The following is a 16,098-nucleotide window of genomic DNA, read 5'->3' on the forward strand; positions in this document are numbered from 1 at the left end:
CATGCACGCCAAGGCGCAATGACGTGAACCGCGGCCGGCTTTCACAACGTCGAAGTGCACCTTACGTTCAATATCGGCAGAGTACGCGCATCGTCAGTCGCGCTCTGTACAGCTCTATCGGAACCACTGCCAGCACTCTATAGCCCAACGCTCTGATCTTCCAATCGCTCGCAATCGCGACATCTGACGTGCCAAACCTTCTTGCAGCTACAGGCACTAGCGGAGTGGATAGCAGCAACCAGCAAAATGAGCGGGCCTACAGCTAAGAGCAAGAGAGGGCCGACGGTGCTCATGACCGACAGCCGCGACGCTGCACCCCGAGCACCCCAACGACCCGGCGCAGGACAGCGACAGGCGACAGGCGCGCGCTTGATCTCGGTGGACAACATCCTGCAGTACGCCTCGGACATTCCCTCGCAGCAGCAGCGACGCGGCCCACCTGGCAACGCCAACCGCCCCATCATGCACACGCGCACCCCCAGCGGCCGCCATCCGCTCGATCCCAGACTCACTGGCCGCCTGATCCCCCAGCACATGCCCACGCGCTCCAGCAAGCTCAGCGAAAAGCTCGTCCTGCTGCCCGAGACGGAGGGCCAGGAGGAGGACGAGAAGGGCGACTTTGACGACGACGAGTACGAGGGCCCGCCTACCGACGAAGACCTCGCGCGACGGACCCCCAAGGGCGGCCCAAACGACAAGAGCTATGCCGAGCGCCTGCCCAAAGCGAAGCGGACGGACAAGCTCTCGCGCGTCACGGCCTACTGCACCGCCCAGGCCTACAAGATGAAGAGCACCGCTCAGTTCGTCAAGGACACCCACAATGCGCGCACCAAGCTGTACGACGACTGCCTCTACACCGTCTACCACCTCCCGCTTCTGCCCGGAAACGATGGCTACCGGGTCCGCAGTAGCCCGGCGCTCAAGAGCCCCGGCGGAAAGACGGTGCTCGACGAAGAAATTGAGCGCAACGAGCAGCGCGATCACCACGAAGGCTACTTTGGCGACGAAGAGACATACTACGTGCGCGACGACCACGAGCTCGACCAGCCCTGGGACGGCATGCACGACCGCCGAGACTCGACCGAGAACTCCAGAATCGCGCCCAATGCGCTGACCTTTGGCGAGATGTTCGTCTTCTCGTACGGCGTCGTCGTCTTCTGGAACTTCACCGAGAAACAGGAAAAGGACATACTCGCCGACCTTACCTTCTCTGCCGTCGCAACCGGAATCAACATCGCATCCCGACCCTTGGCCGAGTCCGACTTCGAGACGGAAGAGTTCCATTTCGAATACAACCCCGAGATCCAGCGTCCCCGCGTCTACAACGACATGATTACCCTCAAGAGCGGAGACCACATGATCAAGCTAGCCATGAGCCACGCCATCGCGCAGAGCACCAAGCTTAGTCTGTTTGAAGAAAGCATGAGCCGGACTATGCTCGCCGCGCAATACGTACCGAAGCGCTTAGCACTCACCGGAAAGTTGGGCATGAGGAGAACGGATGTAGTCAAGATGATTGGACAACTCTTCACCAGCCGTGTCGAGGTGAACCTATGTACGTATTGAGCTACCCTGTCACAACCCGCCCATTACTAACCACTCTCCCAGCATCGAATATGCTCGACACCCCAAGCTTCTTCTGGGACTCCGAACCCACTCTCCATCCACTCTACACTGCCGTCCGCGAATACCTCGAAATCAAACCCCGCATCCAAGTCCTCAACGAGCGATGCCAGGTCTTCTTAGATCTGGGCGAGATTCTCTCCGACTCCATCAGCGACAAGAAGATGACCAAGATTACGTGGATCATCATCGTACTCATTGTCCTGAGTATCTGCATAACATGTCTGGAGGTTCTGCTGCGCTTTGCTATTCTGCAAAAGGGCAGGACTAACGTTCCTGTGGCTGGAGATTTGGAAATCAGGGCTGTGGGTGGACTCAAGGGCATGGGTCCGCCCGCGTATGCTGGCCCGGGGCTACTCGCCGCGAGGAGTTTGGTTTGGTTTGGCAGCGGGGTGAAGGGTCTTTTGGTTGGTTGAGTGCTTGACGTGTAATGGGGAACAGAGGGGTAATACAGATCCCGAGGTCATGCATCGAGTGGTTCTCCCACATCCGTCTATAAGAAGGCGCAGTGCTATTCGGTCGCGTTTTTATCATTATTATAGGCATCAGCGATGGGCGTTTCTGGTCGGCGCCAAGGGTGTGTTCTTTGGTTTTACAAACTCTAGACTGGGGATACGTGTAATTCTGAAGGGTTCAATTCCAGACAAAATGCATCATCACGCTCCTTTCCTCGTCCTCCCCTTTACTCTATCGTGATCAAGCACAGCGAATACGTGTAGTCTTTCAAGGGTCGGTTTCCCGGTAAGATAAGTCGTCCACGTCTACCTGTCATGTTCCCCCCTCGTCCATCGTCATCAAGACTCCCTTTCATCCCTGGACTGTATATTCCCAATAGGCTCCATGCCAGACTGAATACATCATGGAATTCTGTCCCCTATTTTACCGTTCCAAGTACCGTGATAAAGTACTCCCCTTATAATCCACATAATCCACATCTCCCTCCCAGCACCTTGACCTCCATCGTCCCATCCACATTCCTACCAGCCACCAGCCAATCATGAAATTCAACACTCCCCTTCTCAACCTCCTGACCCTAACCGCCGTCCTCATTCCCGATGTCTCCGCCCACAAAGACAAGAAGAAAGCCGCCGCGGAACTCGAGAAAGATATGACGGCTCACACCCTGGAAGCCAAGGCCGTGAACTACATGGTCTTTGTCGAGCCTCTCTGGCACTTCATGGACATGTGGCATAACCATGAGGCCTCATACGGTGTTACGGGTCTGGACTGGGTGACGGATGCTTGTACAGGCGTTGATGACAGGCCGTTTAAGTGGGACTGTGAGTTAGCCGGTAGAGGAGAGAGAGATATAGAGATCTAACGCCATGAAGTCAAACCAGCGTGTATCCGCCATGACTTTGCGTATAGAAACTTCAAGCGCCAGGGGAGGCTAGGTCATGTAAGCTACCCTCTCCTTTCTTTCTACAACGTCTTGCTGGTTTTTTTCTTCTTTCTTGTTTTCCAATATACAAGAACCACAAACTAATCAAGCCCCACAACAGCAAGCCCGCAAGAAAATCGACAAGAACTTCAAAGAGGACATGTACGATCAATGCAGGAAGGAAAAGCACAAACACCTGTGCCGTATTGGTGCGAAGATTTATTATGCCGGTGTGAGGGTCATGGGGAGGAGGGATTTGGTTGAGCCGGAGAAGACTGTGATGCATGCGACTGGAATCACCAATGCTACCGCCGAGGATACTGCTGCCATCGCTGCCATCACCGTCGACTCGCATGCTGAGATTAGTGCTGAAGAGAGGGCTCAGAAGGTGTTTGAGGCTTGGATTGCGGAGCTGCGAGCGCATCCTGAGGTGCTGATGGAGATGACCGAGAGGGATCTGGAGAATGTTGAGGTGGCGCTTGATGAGGGGATTGCGGATATTGAAAAGGGTGATGAGGTGCAGGAAGAGATGGCTGCTGTTGGCTTCTAGAGAGGTGTGCAAGCTATTGGGACGACGCAAGACAGGGATTCTGATGTGTAATGAACCAACTGATCTCTGTATCTCCATCCATCTATGGCTTCGTCATTCATTCAACAATAGCAATACCACCCCATCTACCCCACCCATCTATCTCTACTCCTTATCCACAGCAAAAGCCTTCAAATCATCCATCGCCACACCCTTCAACGCCTTCTCATTCGTCGCCTTGAGCACAACCTTCGGCACCTTCTTATCATCCATGCCCGTCCTCGCATCAAACGCCTCCTTCCACCTGCTCACACAAAGACACCACTTGCAGCCATCCGTCAGCCCCACTTGGCGCAAGTCATTGCCCCGCGCGGCAGAGAAGTCGAGGAACTCTTTCGATACTACACCCGCGATGGCGTGGTTGCCGGCGTCCGAGGCGGGCACTTCGCAGTAGCCTGAGCGCGTGAAGCCGGTTAGGGGCTGTGTCGAGTGGAGCGCGAGGGGTTGCTTGAAGACTGTGGTGTGTTAGCCGTGGTGGGCTGGTGATGGGTGTCCTTGTATATATCTGGCATGGACATGCCGCCCGTTCATCATCGAATCGCAAACACCCGTCGCAATGCATGAACGACGTTGAGCCTGCGAAACGCGTGCCTGAAGATCCCGAGTCCGCGACGAAACTGTTTCATGCAAATGAACACAGGATCGGGATGTCGCGTAACCGTTTGGCTGGATCCCGAGCGCTGAGACTTGAGACATGAGACGACCAATGCGGGATCCCGATGTCTTGTCTCCTCTTCTCCATTGAACCATGTGATCTTACGTACCGTTTAGAGACATACTGCCAGCTTCTTCCCGTTGCTTTTCCCCGTGGTTTTGAACTGGCGCTCTTTCCCACTTAATCTGCACGTCGTGAACGTGAGCGTATTCGCGTTTCGGAGCTGTTCGTGCTGAACGTGTAAATTTGGAGAGGAGATTACGTAGTAAGCGCATGAGTGGTGAGGTAACAGGAACACGCGCGGTTATTAACGTGCACACAATGGTTGACGGCTTGACGGGTGGTGGTGTGCTCAAGATGGCGTCAAGAGAGCGTTAGAGCGGAGGTTTAGCGCGTAGGGCTGAATGGATGACGTTTGGCAGGGGGGTAGCTGCCGCAGATCTCGAGAGCTGCGCGATCGGCTGTTGCACCATCGTGGGCCGCGGCTGGGATCTGGGCGTTGGGCGTCTTTGCCGGGGAGCGGGCCCAGGAGCGGCGATCGGCGCGACGATCTAGATTGTGATGCCATCGCAGCTATAGATGAGTGCTTTTGATCTGTCGTCCCTGATATTGTTATTCGGAGTCCTGACGTGCTGGATGTGGTATTGATGCAGGCTGCGGCATCCATAACTTTACTCAGCATGTGGCGTTAGCGGACTTCAAGCAGTATACAGGCACCCGCAAGTGATCGGCATCTCTGGACAGAGTTCACACGGAGGTTTATTCATGTTGAGAAAGGTTGCATCATCTGGGATGGTATTGATTTGGAGTGATTGAAACAGAGCTACTGCGCCATGCAATTGCTCGTAGATGACCCTTTTCTGTAACCGACAGCATTAAGATATCATCGCAGTCGTGGATGTAGAGAGCGATCGTGGGCGACACGTATTGATGAGTAAGGAAAGTAGAAAGTATACAAAAACACCGTATCCCAAATGCATCCGTGACCGGTCTTGCCATCCAAACGCCGCCAGTAGGAAAGATCCCAAACACCTTTTTGTGGGTATGCAATTCGCTGCCATCCTTATGAGATCGGTAGGCCGTGGGTATATATGCAGGTTGTAATGTAGTAAGTCGTATGCGCACTAAGCGCAGCGTCGTGAGTGACGGGTAGTGTGCGGTGCTCATCGGTGCACGGCACCCGCCTTGATCTCTCTCTTCATTTCCTCGAGCTTCTTGTGCATCTTCAGGAGGTCGTTCCTCTGCGCCTCAGTCGGGGGCTTCTCCGCCTCCGTCAGCTGCCAGTACAGCTCCTCGTACTTCTTATAATACTTCTGGAACCTCTGCGAGAGCTCGACAGTCTGTCGGAAGCTCAAGTTGGGCATGGAGGGTGAGGTGGTCGATGTGGAGGAGGCGCCTGGAGATGCGCGTGGGTTGTTGTGGTGGTAGCGCGAGGCGAGGCCGGTGTCGATGTTAGCAACCTTGCGGACCTTGGGCGCCGTGGTGGGAGTGTTGGAGGAGGAAGAGTCGTCCGACTTGCGCTTCAAGGAGCTAGTACTGGAAGGGGTAGAGCCGTTGGCCTTGCCGTTGGCGTGAGAGGGGGTGTGAGTAGGAGTTGCGCGGTCGCCACTCGGCTTCTTCACAGCCAGGTTGTGGTTGTGAATGTCGCTGTCGATGTCGTTCGCCTTGCGCTTGAGCAAACGGTCAGAGTTACCACCGGACTTGGCAGGCGATGGAGCTGCCGCAAGGGCCTTGTGGACTGGGTGCGAGTCCTCGAAGTCGCTGGCATTGACAGGCGGCGAGGCGGACAGCGGCGAGGGATTCTTCGGCTTGGTGTTGATGGGCATAGTGGGCTTGAAAGGCCGGTTGGCGGGGCGGTCTCGCTGGGAATCGCGGCCACTCATCTTGGGTTTTGCGCGTGGGTTGGTGGTGCCTTCTGAAGCGGGGGCTTTCTTGTTGCGTATCTTCGAGGCGTCGGCGGCAGGTGTATTGGATTTGGAAGGTGCGACGGGGCGAGGAGTTGAGCTTGAAGGCGTCGAAGAGGCTGGGGCTGTTGCTATTGTGGGCTGCTCCTCCTTCACCTCTTTCACGCTCACTTCCTTCGCGGCCGCAGCTGCCTTCTCACGGGCCAGGTACTTCTCCTTCATGGACGACTTGGGCTTGATCTCTACTTCCTTGGCGACCTTGGGTTTCTTCTCAACTGCGGGCTTATCGACAGCCTTCTTCGTGACCGTCTTCTTCTTGGTGAGATCAGATATCTTGTGCATTGGGGTGCTCGCTTTGGGCTTAGCTTCCGGCGCCTTCACCGTCGAGCGCGACAAGCATATGCCCTGGCCTCTCTGGTCACGGGGCAGCAGGATCTGCCAGAGCTTGTCGTCCTTTGCCAGCCGCTGGCGGTCGAACGATTTGATGGCGCCATCAATGGCCTGCTGCCGGTCCTCGACGCTCTGGTAGGGGAACTTGAACGGATTCACCTCACGGAACGACTTGTCTGTCAGCTGCCACTTGTCGGCGTCGGCAGTGGAGCGCTTGGCTATCTTGGGCAGGACATCTCGTATGTTGACCAGCGACGTCCTGCAGGTGGCGGCGAGAGAGGCCTCGGTGGCGGGCTCCCGCGCAAGGAGGTGGATGATGGGCACCCTGAGCGCGCTGACGATCACGTCATGGCTGTTGCTCGGCTGCGAGGTAGGAGCCCGCTTGTGCATGGGCGACGATGATGCGCTGAGCGAGGGCGAGCCCAGCATGGAAGGAGCGAGGTGCGATGCCTTGAAGCCCGTCGACGGGAAGCGGCGATGGGCTGGTGTGCGCCCGGGAGCAGCATCGCCAACAATGGTCCTGCAGCAATCTTTGTCAGTCCTGGTATACACAACTGGGTCTCATCATGGCAATCATCCGCGACAGGGGTGCTCGAGTCTCTCGACTTGATGCCAGAGATCGTGGGCAGCCATGGGATACCGGGGAGGCATACTTGTTGGCTTCCTTGAACTCTGATATCGCAGCCATGTTACTCCTAAGCTGCTCCAGCGCCGAGTCTACGCCTGCCGTCACGTCCTCCGCCTTGTGTACCATCAGACTGTGGTTGATCATGCCCGCGAACTCGAGGCTGTCCGGGCTGCCAGTCCCGCTGGACTTGTACAATTCGTATCGGTGGAGCTCGCTGCTGCTCTGCAGCATGTGCGTCTTGTCGCCATACTTGAGTTGCTGTTGTTGTGGTTAGCCCAGCTCGTGCCAGCCCCCATTCCGGGTCGAACCACCCAGGAACACCTAGGTAGCAACACAACACCAAGCGTGCACACATACTGGAGTCCGTCCGAAGATTATCTGCGGTGATTTTCCGCTCCTGACACTGGCCAGGAGCTCGTCGACAATGTCCTGGGTAATGTCCACCTGCATGGCCTGCACAGGCGGTCGTCTGTCGTCCTTAAGTCCGGCGTCGCTATCCGGAGCCCCGACAAGGGCTATGCCGCTCGGGGGGAGCAGCGAGGTCGCCATGTTGGTATTGTTGGCGTCTATGGTATCAAAGAGGCGGAACGAGGTGTGAAGCTCGCACCCGGATGTTGCTAGGAGAGGCAATGCATGGAGAGAGCACCCAGGCACTGAGCGAAGAGCAAGCAGTGCAGTCGGGTCCGAGGCAGAGACCCGTCACAGACGTCTCTGGCGTTTGGGTGAGGCGTTGGTAGGCTCGAGGAGGACGGAGGAACGAACAAAGGACGCTGCTCGGAGGACCGTCAGACAGGTCAGACTGTCACTGTCATAGCGCGCCCGGAATCCAGCGAGCAAGCGTGCACGGATATCAAGGTACGATGCTGAAACGATTGGTTGTCACGCACAGGATCAACGGCTGGGAGAACCAGACAATGTTGCTATAACGATGCAGTGTATTCACACGCAAAAGTGAAGGGTAGTGAGCTGGACGGAGGCCGAGCGAGTTGCGGTGTTGGGCCAGCACACATGCCTGAGAAGGCGGTGGTGCCGACAAGGGCGGTCGAGGCATAGCACGATTACGCTTCAGGGTGCCAAATCCAGCGGCGGCCCGCTTGCAAGGTACCTCGTGCTACCTCAATCTGTGGCCGCTGCAAGGCATTGCCATTCACGCCCACTGGTCCCATTTCGTTTTATTAAAACAGCATGCTCGTCACGGTACGATGCCATCATCACAGCATGCCAAAAGCGCAGAGCGACAGCTTTTGACTCGGGACTCGATCTCCAGTGCTGCGCCATATTCCAACACGCTGACCAGAGCTGCACGGTGTGCTGAGTCTGGCAAGCCTGGGCGGGTCCACCATCACTCGTGGCAGAACTGCGGGCAGCAAATGGCCTGCGTTTAAAAACGACGGGCGCGGAATTTGGGAGCCGGGTGCGCCAGGCAGGGTCGGGTATGTGCTGTACCTGTTTCGAATCCAAGCTGCCCTGTCCGTGTTTGAGACCACAGCAAGGCCATGCTTCACGTTGGCCTGCAGTTGCCTCTCCAGTATTGTCAGTGAGGCTTTCTCCATCCCCCAGGGCGCATCGCCTGACCAGAAAGATTCCTCACGGGCTGAGGCTTTCGGTTGGGGGCATCGCGTCACCCGCGCTGTCATCCGGCGCGGCGGGTTCGGTGCTGGTTAGATCAGCTTCATCGGGAGGCGCCATGACAGGGTCATCCAAGCCCGACCTATTTTGGTGCCTGCGGAACCCTCCACCGAGAGTGGGGAGCTTGCTTCCTCGAACGACTCACTTGTGGGAGCTATGGTGGAACTCTGCAAATACCAGCAGCTCTCCAAGCTTTCATCAGTGTCTCGAAACCGCTACAAAATTCATCGCTGATTTCGTTGCGCTTCAAAGTTTTCATGCGAGTCATGCCACTCTCCTCCAACCCCCCACCTCTAGCAGTCAGCCACACTCATGGACTACGACGAACCATTTGACCAGGCGTACGTCGGCAAGCAGGGCTGCTTCTATGATTCGTAGAATATCATCGGCTGCAGCGTCAGGCGGTATGGTGGAGACTAAATCAGAGACTAGAAGCCATCCGCGTCGGAACCTCGCGTCCGGTTCGACGGCCAGCAACAATAACCGAATGCGTGAACGAACATGTTACTCAACATGTGCATGAGTAACGACGGCTGCAGGTAGACGAGCAGCGTGTGTTCGTGGTTGCTTCTGACCTTCCCGAGCACCTGCAGCGAGACCAACGCTGACCTGCATATACAGTCCCGAGGTCCGTATCGCTCGCCAGTGTTGCCCATCCAGTGTATCTAACAAACATTGCCAGCAAGCCATGCGAACAGCTGATGTCAAAGATCAACATCGATCAGCCGTCACTCCCGATCTCATCGGGTCTGCAAAGCGTCTTCCAATTTGGAGACCTTCCGTGTTCTGGAAGGCATCCGAGGTATAATATCTGCACCCCTGACCCCGTCTTTTGGCGATATTGCATTGCGAGGCCATGGCGGGGTACGTAGATGAGGTACCACAAGCTGCCGTCACAAGATCATCAAATCTCCATGGAAAGTGAGCACAACGATGTCAGTGCTATTACTTTTCGATGGGTTTGCCCCTCGTTCGTGCAACGTTGTGTCGAAAAGCAACACTGCAAACCTGAGATCGAGACTGCATATCGCGATCCAGCCCCAAAACTTGCCTCGCCTTTGTTCAGCAACTTTCTGGGTCTGCAGGTGGCTGCACCGGCAACTGGGGTAATTGAGTATTCGCCTCCCGCTTAATTCGTGCTACCCGATCAAACCGGGCGTGTTCATCATGATCGGATTTATCCTTGACGAATGAGGCTGATACCCACTCTGCATGGAGACTTTGCTTTTCTCCGCGATTCTGCGGTACTGAAAGCCGCACATCAGTACACAACGTTGATCTAGAACTACCCCTATACTATGCAAATGTCATTAACATTGGAAAGCAAGTCCGAGCAAAAATATTCTTCACAAACACTACGTCAGCACCGTTACGGATGACCCTCCTGTCACATCACAAGAGGTCCGCATCATTTCCTGGCTACGCGCGCGACGCAATACGAGGCTTCGGGAGATTGGGCGCCGGACAGAGTGGCTCCCACATGGCTGGCCACGCATCCAATGTCCGTAATTGATTGTGGTAAACCTAGAATATTAAGTCTGCCTCAACAGCCGCTGCGGAAATAATAGCGTCGCACTCAGACCTTCCCATTGCGCATCCCCGATCCGAAGGGCTTCCCAGCCTCCCAGCCACAGCACACCACCACCTCAGAAACGCCGTCATGCATAACGCCATGACCCAGACCCCATCTAATCTCCATCTAGAAGTTCATAACGCGTCGCATGGCTTTGTAATCTCAACTCGCACATTGTCAGTCCGCCATGTACGTCGTCACTAACCTGACTTGCGCAGCCTGCTTAGTTTCAGCTGTCTAGAAAGTCTAGAAAACTTGGAAGAAGCAAAATCGTGGATTGCGTGCCCTGATCGGCGAGGCGCGCGGTGATCAACTGATGTGCAGGTCGGTCAGGCCCTGGGGGACGGCGCTGGGCGCGTGGGCGTGGGCGCAAGTGCAGACTCCGAAGGTGCGGCGTGACCCCGGTCTTCGATCCCGCGTTGAGCGGCAGTGGCGTGGGGCAAGGCGATCGCGCTGCTGAGGCCGCCTGTGTTGGGCGACACCGCCATGTTTTTGCGTACACGAGCAGTAGATGATGGTTTGTGTCTGTGCTATCCTCGTGCTGGATCTGTTGCTATAATGAGGTTTGTACATTTTGTCGTACACTGAGGCGATGGCTGGGCAAGTTGGTGTTGGTGGGATAAGCAGCCACCGATGGCATGGCACTGCAACATCACTCAACAGAACAAAGACATCAAGAAGGCATGTTGTGAAACAGAGATTTGTCGTAGGTATTCGTAAGTTCTGAGATCGCAACGCCACAAGACATCAAAGTCGAGTCACTGTGACTATGCTTTGACACTATCCAACGCCGTCGCAATGCGAACCAATATAAAGCGCCGAATGCAACTCCATGCCGAAGCCAAAATTCAACCCAGCATATCAATCCTGCTTGTTATCCCAGGTGATGTCAAGAAATCGACTAAGACGTAACGCCCCGCTGAAGATGCGCAACGAACTGTGCCGTCAAGCAGCATGCCGGGCCGATTGTCAGACGCACCGAGCCGCGAGACACTGTCAGATCCAAGTAGATGCGGCGAAGGCGCTCACGCGTCCAGGTCTTCGGGAGCCTTGTGGCGGGCGAGGACAAGGCGCTTGTACTCGGCGGGGTCCTTGTCCCAGAGCTCTGCCGCCTGGCCGTTGAGAGGGCTTGAGCTATTCGATGTCAGTACTTCGTTGTTTACGCTTGTTTGAAGACAAGTCTTTGACTCACTTGTTCGGCTCTCCCAACAAGCTCTGCAGACTCAGCAAGACAGTGGTGATGTTGTAGATGGCGCTCCACTTGTCCTTGAGAATGTCGAGACAGATGCGGCCTGAGAAGTCGACGTTGGGGTGGTAGATGGGGGTCTTGTAGAGGACGGTCGGCGGCATGTAGGGGTAGTTGTTGGAGAAGTCCATGGACAGCTTGAAGACGAGGTCGGCGTAGGGAGTGTCGGCCGGGCCGTCGATAGTGGCAGTCCAGACAGTCATGTTCTCGTCATCGGGGAACGCGGTGATGCCAGGGGTGGGCTTGGTCATGATGTCCATAAGCTCCTTTTGCAGACTGAGAGAGCGTTAGTGGCAGGTCCATGGATATTGAGTAGGAGGGATACGGACCGCGCTGCGATATTGGCGTTTGCACCGCTCATTTTGTCTATATCGAAGTTGAAGACGAGACTTTTGGTGTAGTTGCGTTGCAAGTCTGCAGAATCTACCACGGAGTCGCGAGTTGCAGCGGGGCAAATGGTGTTCTGATCGCAGAGAGATTAGCAAAGCACCGGGACCGTCCGGTAGTGTGAAAGAGACAAGAGGCTGGCGTAAATTCGGCTTTGTTCGTGCTGGTGTGCGAGAGGGTAGAAAGGTGCGTGGGACGGCGTGGCTAATGCAGGCACGGCGTGGATTTGATGTTGTGTTGATTTCCCTGCGTCTGCCCGGCAACGAGGGCCCCGACACGTGCACATCCCTGCACGCGTTTCCCCGCTTACTGTCGATCGCTCTCGTCCAATCAGAGCGCGCGAGGTTCGCGTTCTTTGACACAACGCCTGTGTTTCAAGACGATGCATCGTGAAGGGTGAATGGTGAAGAGAAGTACTTTTGCTACTTGTGCCCAAAGAATTCATTGTAAATCCTCTGGAGTGAGGATAAGTGCATCCACTTGAGGTATTGGCCAAGCCTGTCTGCATACAAGTTCCACATTGGGGGTGAGGCATTGGTGGATATGTCGAATAACTTGCAAAGGTATAACACTGTATGAAATATACTGTTTGCTGTTCTGGATGATTGGGCAACGAATGCTATTCGCCCTGTTCCCGACCGGCACCTGGGTAGCATCAGTCCTCATCCAAACCTTTAACCCTCTGTTCCTCCACAAGTCTCCTTTCCAAGCTACATCTCAACACCCTCTTGTCCTTGCCTATCCCTTGCTCCTTCAAACAATCATCTTCCCGATCCCAGTACACAGCCCAACCATATCCACCCTTCTCCTCTTCCACGGCAACAAGACATTCCTCTCCATCCAACGTGAGCCCCTGCTCATCCTCTGTCCAGTCCCAAGGCCCTACTGTATGCTTCTTCGCTTCCACACGCGGTCCGTAGCGTAGTTCGCGCGTTGTCTTGTTGGCATAGAGCCAGTTGAGCTTAGGCTTTGTGGGTCTCGAAGGAGCTTTGTTGGAGGGCGTGGGGGACGGTGTGGAGGGTGCGGATGAAGCGGGCGATGAAGGTGGTGAAGGTGGCACAGTACTGACGAGGCCTAGCACTGGTGCTGCAGGCATTGGGCGATGAGGTAGTTCTGATGACGGGAACGGTAGGTAGAACCCGGTGAATGGATGTGGTGGTGGCTCATCGTTCGGACCGGGCTTTGGTAGTCCTGTTTCCGGATCTTTGGGCCAAAGCCGTATCTATACACTGGTTAGCCTGTCCAAAGGAAGAAGTAGACTCATTGCATATACCTTGCCATCTTTCAGTACTACGAGAGCGCCGTCCACCTCGTCCCTCTTCCGACTCTTCGCGTCACAGAACACATCTAGGTAGAACTCTTCTTGGCGCTCATCGCTTTCTGCTTCTTCGTCTAGCAGCCGCTGTTGGTGTACCGCTTCGTTGGCGCCAATGGAGATGGGAATGCCGGCTAGCGTCAGTGCGTACATTGTGTTGTTCAAGTAGGTAGACGGTTAATGAGAGTGGGTATCGCATGAGCGACGTGATCAAGGCGCGTGGGAGACATGCTGTGGAATGCTGTAAACAGGATGTAGGGCAGCGCAAGCTGGGATGCTGAGGTGGAGTTCGGCACGATGTTGTCATAGTGGGACGGCTGGACTTCGGCTAAAGTTGCCATGCCTGACCCAATCCCCTCATGCGATATGGGCAGCCATCACCAATTTGCTCAGGCATCGCCTATCGCGTTGTGTGTCGCTTGACTTCCTTTCAGATACTCAGGTTAGCGATGTGCCGTCTGCAGAAGGCTGAACAGGACTGATTCGATGGCTGATGCCCGTGGATTTCCTGATCCGATTTTACCAGCATTGTTTGCACTTAATAGTGCGACAACTGAATGTTGATCATACCACTTGATTGTTTCAAATTGCCAAGATTCTACGATTTATTCTGATCGATGATCAAGGTTCTTAAAGAATGTTGATGCCGTAACAGAGGCTGTACAGACACATATCCTCTCTTACTGTCTGCTTATTTGCCAATAGAATAACTCGAGTGGATGTTGTGCTCGGTATCGTCGCGATAGATTTCCCGCGGGGATATGCGGGCTCCAGGAGAGTGAGAGTGACTACGTACTAAACGTGGCTACTATGTTGCCCTGAGGACCACCGACAACAGAATTAGCAGACCTATAACGTATCAATCGCGAGCAGCGTCTCTTCCCGGGATAGCTACGGTCTCATCATGCCGCATACTTTATATTGTAACTTCGAGCACCTCATCTCCAGTTAGAAGTGCACAGCATCTGTCGTTATTGCCTCCCGATGCCTTCGATGCTGTACAGGGCAGGATATCGGCGAAACTAAGTGTACCGTATTTGTCCCATCAGGTTTTGACCTGCAATTGGAAGACCAGGATCAGAAAGGAAATTGTGCGGTCTCCTTCGAGTCACAGATGCTGGAGAGAAATGGATGCCGAAGCCACCGAGAGGCCTGGGGGACTTTTGTTTCATTGTAGTTGCAAAGTTCGTGGGATCGGTACATATTGAGTCGAGAATGGTAGGAACAGCGAGGCCAACGTCACATGGCATTACTTACTTCAAACGTCGTCACACGCGAGAGCTGTTACGCGTAGTGTGATACTGGCGGAAGGTTGCTCCAGCGATCTTACGTCTTCATCATGCGAAGCGCAGCCGGATCTTTTTCTTGCCAATATCCAAGCCTATCTATCCGCCTAATGCAACCTTTGTGGCTTGAGTCGATGTGTACGGCATTCCTTGGCCGTTGGATCTGACGGCGCGTTGCCTCGGAACTTGTTTGGTTCCAAGCCAGCTCATTGGTAGAATTTCGCGCTTCCAATATCGATGGTGTAAATGCGGTCCCTGAAACTGTGTTCATGTTCAGGTGCCTCGCGGGAAGTGTTAAGATGCGACGCGGTAACATCGTAAATGCCTCGGTTCTTTTCATGCATGCGCCGTGATTGGTGATCGCATACGAGTTACCAAGGCATGGTGGTGTTGAGGACTCAGGAGTCACACAACAATGTGTTCGCGGCACGCCTGAAGGATGCATCTACGAAGCTGAGATCTCAAGATTGTTGGCTTGGAAAGGCGGATCCATAATAGCCTCGGTCATTTGAGTAGGAACTCAACGCTGATTGGAGAGTTTATTGGGAAGCCAGAGTCTTGGGAAGGTTACCGATTAGGCTCCCAAGCACCGGGTTACCATGCAACGATCGCCATGTTCCGAGCTCCTGGTTATGGGTGCATGAGATCTGGTTCCCAATGAATGGTGAATCGATATGGAAAGGAAGAAACACATGTCGTAGATGCAGGAAAGCTAGAATTTCTAGGTGCGTAGCGTATCTTCTCAATCATTAACCATGATTGGGGTTTATACCTTCAACAAGCATCCGGGTCGAACAATTAACAAGAACATCCCTTACTTTAACTATAGACGCGAAAATGGAACGAACTCGTGCAGAGCGTAGATACCGAGTGGTGTGATCATGCCACGTCTGTGATGCTGCGCACCGATAGACACATGCACAGCATCCCTTGCTGTCAGGCCTAGCGACGGATAGTGAAGGAGTCATAAGCGAGCGCTTGTGACGATGGCAGGTTCGGGACAAGATTGGTGGAGCCTGCTGGTCTAGACTAGAGGCACCGTCAATTAGCGAGTCGATGTGTTGAAGGTTTCGCTTTCGGGTGTAGAGCATTACATGCGGCGTCGTTTCCTCACCAAAGCCCCACACATTCGCGGCTTTGTAATACAGTACCAGATTTGATGTCTCTGTAAAAGCTGGAGCAGTTCTGCTGAGTTGATACAATGTGAGACTCCTGGATTTGCGCCGCGGTCCAAGCCGCTGGCTACCGGGTCTTCCGCGGAGGTAGGCGTGCCGCAAGCGTCTGCAAAGGAAATCTTCCTCAGCGTCAAGCATCGCGAGAATGATCAGAATGACGCCGACAACAGCCTGCCAAGGCGCCGGAGGCTTGGAACGGGATATCAGTGCCATTGCCCCAAGCTTCAATGCGGCTCGAACCACACACGCCGCAAAGCAGGTCGGAGCAGTCTCCCACCTGGGGCAAGCCTGAAAGGTGGAATATGTCCATGTGGAGT

At 54.7% G+C, this 16,098-nt stretch overlaps 6 protein-coding genes across 6 annotated transcripts; 2 read left to right on the top strand and 4 right to left on the bottom strand.

Annotated features, from left to right (window-relative positions):
- Window positions 1–246: 246 nt before the first annotated feature.
- J4E83_010760 (uncharacterized protein) lies at window positions 247–2,039 on the top strand (the record flags this gene model as incomplete). Its single annotated transcript, XM_049337640.1, has 2 exons — window positions 247–1,555; window positions 1,609–2,039. 2 exons carry the CDS (start codon window positions 247–249, stop codon window positions 2,037–2,039), a joined length of 1,740 nt encoding a protein of 579 aa, XP_049183263.1.
- Window positions 2,040–2,620: 581 nt separating this feature from the next.
- J4E83_010761 (uncharacterized protein) lies at window positions 2,621–3,554 on the top strand (the record flags this gene model as incomplete). Its single annotated transcript, XM_049337641.1, has 3 exons — window positions 2,621–2,903; window positions 2,964–3,022; window positions 3,126–3,554. 3 exons carry the CDS (start codon window positions 2,621–2,623, stop codon window positions 3,552–3,554), a joined length of 771 nt encoding a protein of 256 aa, XP_049183264.1.
- A 144-nt stretch (window positions 3,555–3,698) lies between these two features.
- Window positions 3,699–4,523, bottom strand: J4E83_010762 (uncharacterized protein; the record flags this gene model as incomplete). Its single annotated transcript, XM_049337642.1, has 2 exons — window positions 3,699–4,048; window positions 4,358–4,523. 2 exons carry the CDS (start codon window positions 4,521–4,523, stop codon window positions 3,699–3,701), a joined length of 516 nt encoding a protein of 171 aa, XP_049183265.1.
- Window positions 4,524–5,411: 888 nt separating this feature from the next.
- Window positions 5,412–7,719, bottom strand: J4E83_010763 (uncharacterized protein; the record flags this gene model as incomplete). Its single annotated transcript, XM_049337643.1, has 3 exons — window positions 5,412–7,062; window positions 7,196–7,428; window positions 7,528–7,719. 3 exons carry the CDS (start codon window positions 7,717–7,719, stop codon window positions 5,412–5,414), a joined length of 2,076 nt encoding a protein of 691 aa, XP_049183266.1.
- Window positions 7,720–11,397: 3,678 nt separating this feature from the next.
- Window positions 11,398–11,979, bottom strand: UBC11 (Ubiquitin-conjugating enzyme E2 11; the record flags this gene model as incomplete). The annotated part of the gene is made up of 3 exons (XM_049337644.1): window positions 11,398–11,506; window positions 11,565–11,894; window positions 11,948–11,979. 3 exons carry the CDS (start codon window positions 11,977–11,979, stop codon window positions 11,398–11,400), a joined length of 471 nt encoding a protein of 156 aa, XP_049183267.1.
- A 681-nt stretch (window positions 11,980–12,660) lies between these two features.
- J4E83_010765 (uncharacterized protein) lies at window positions 12,661–13,473 on the bottom strand (the record flags this gene model as incomplete). The annotated part of the gene is made up of 2 exons (XM_049337645.1): window positions 12,661–13,227; window positions 13,279–13,473. 2 exons carry the CDS (start codon window positions 13,471–13,473, stop codon window positions 12,661–12,663), a joined length of 762 nt encoding a protein of 253 aa, XP_049183268.1.
- Window positions 13,474–16,098: the final 2,625 nt, after the last annotated feature.

This window comes from Alternaria metachromatica (genome assembly GCF_023757995.1).
Source record: "Alternaria metachromatica strain BMP 0045 chromosome Unknown scaffold_51, whole genome shotgun sequence".
In the NCBI taxonomy this organism is placed as follows: Eukaryota; Fungi; Ascomycota; class Dothideomycetes; order Pleosporales; family Pleosporaceae; genus Alternaria; species Alternaria metachromatica.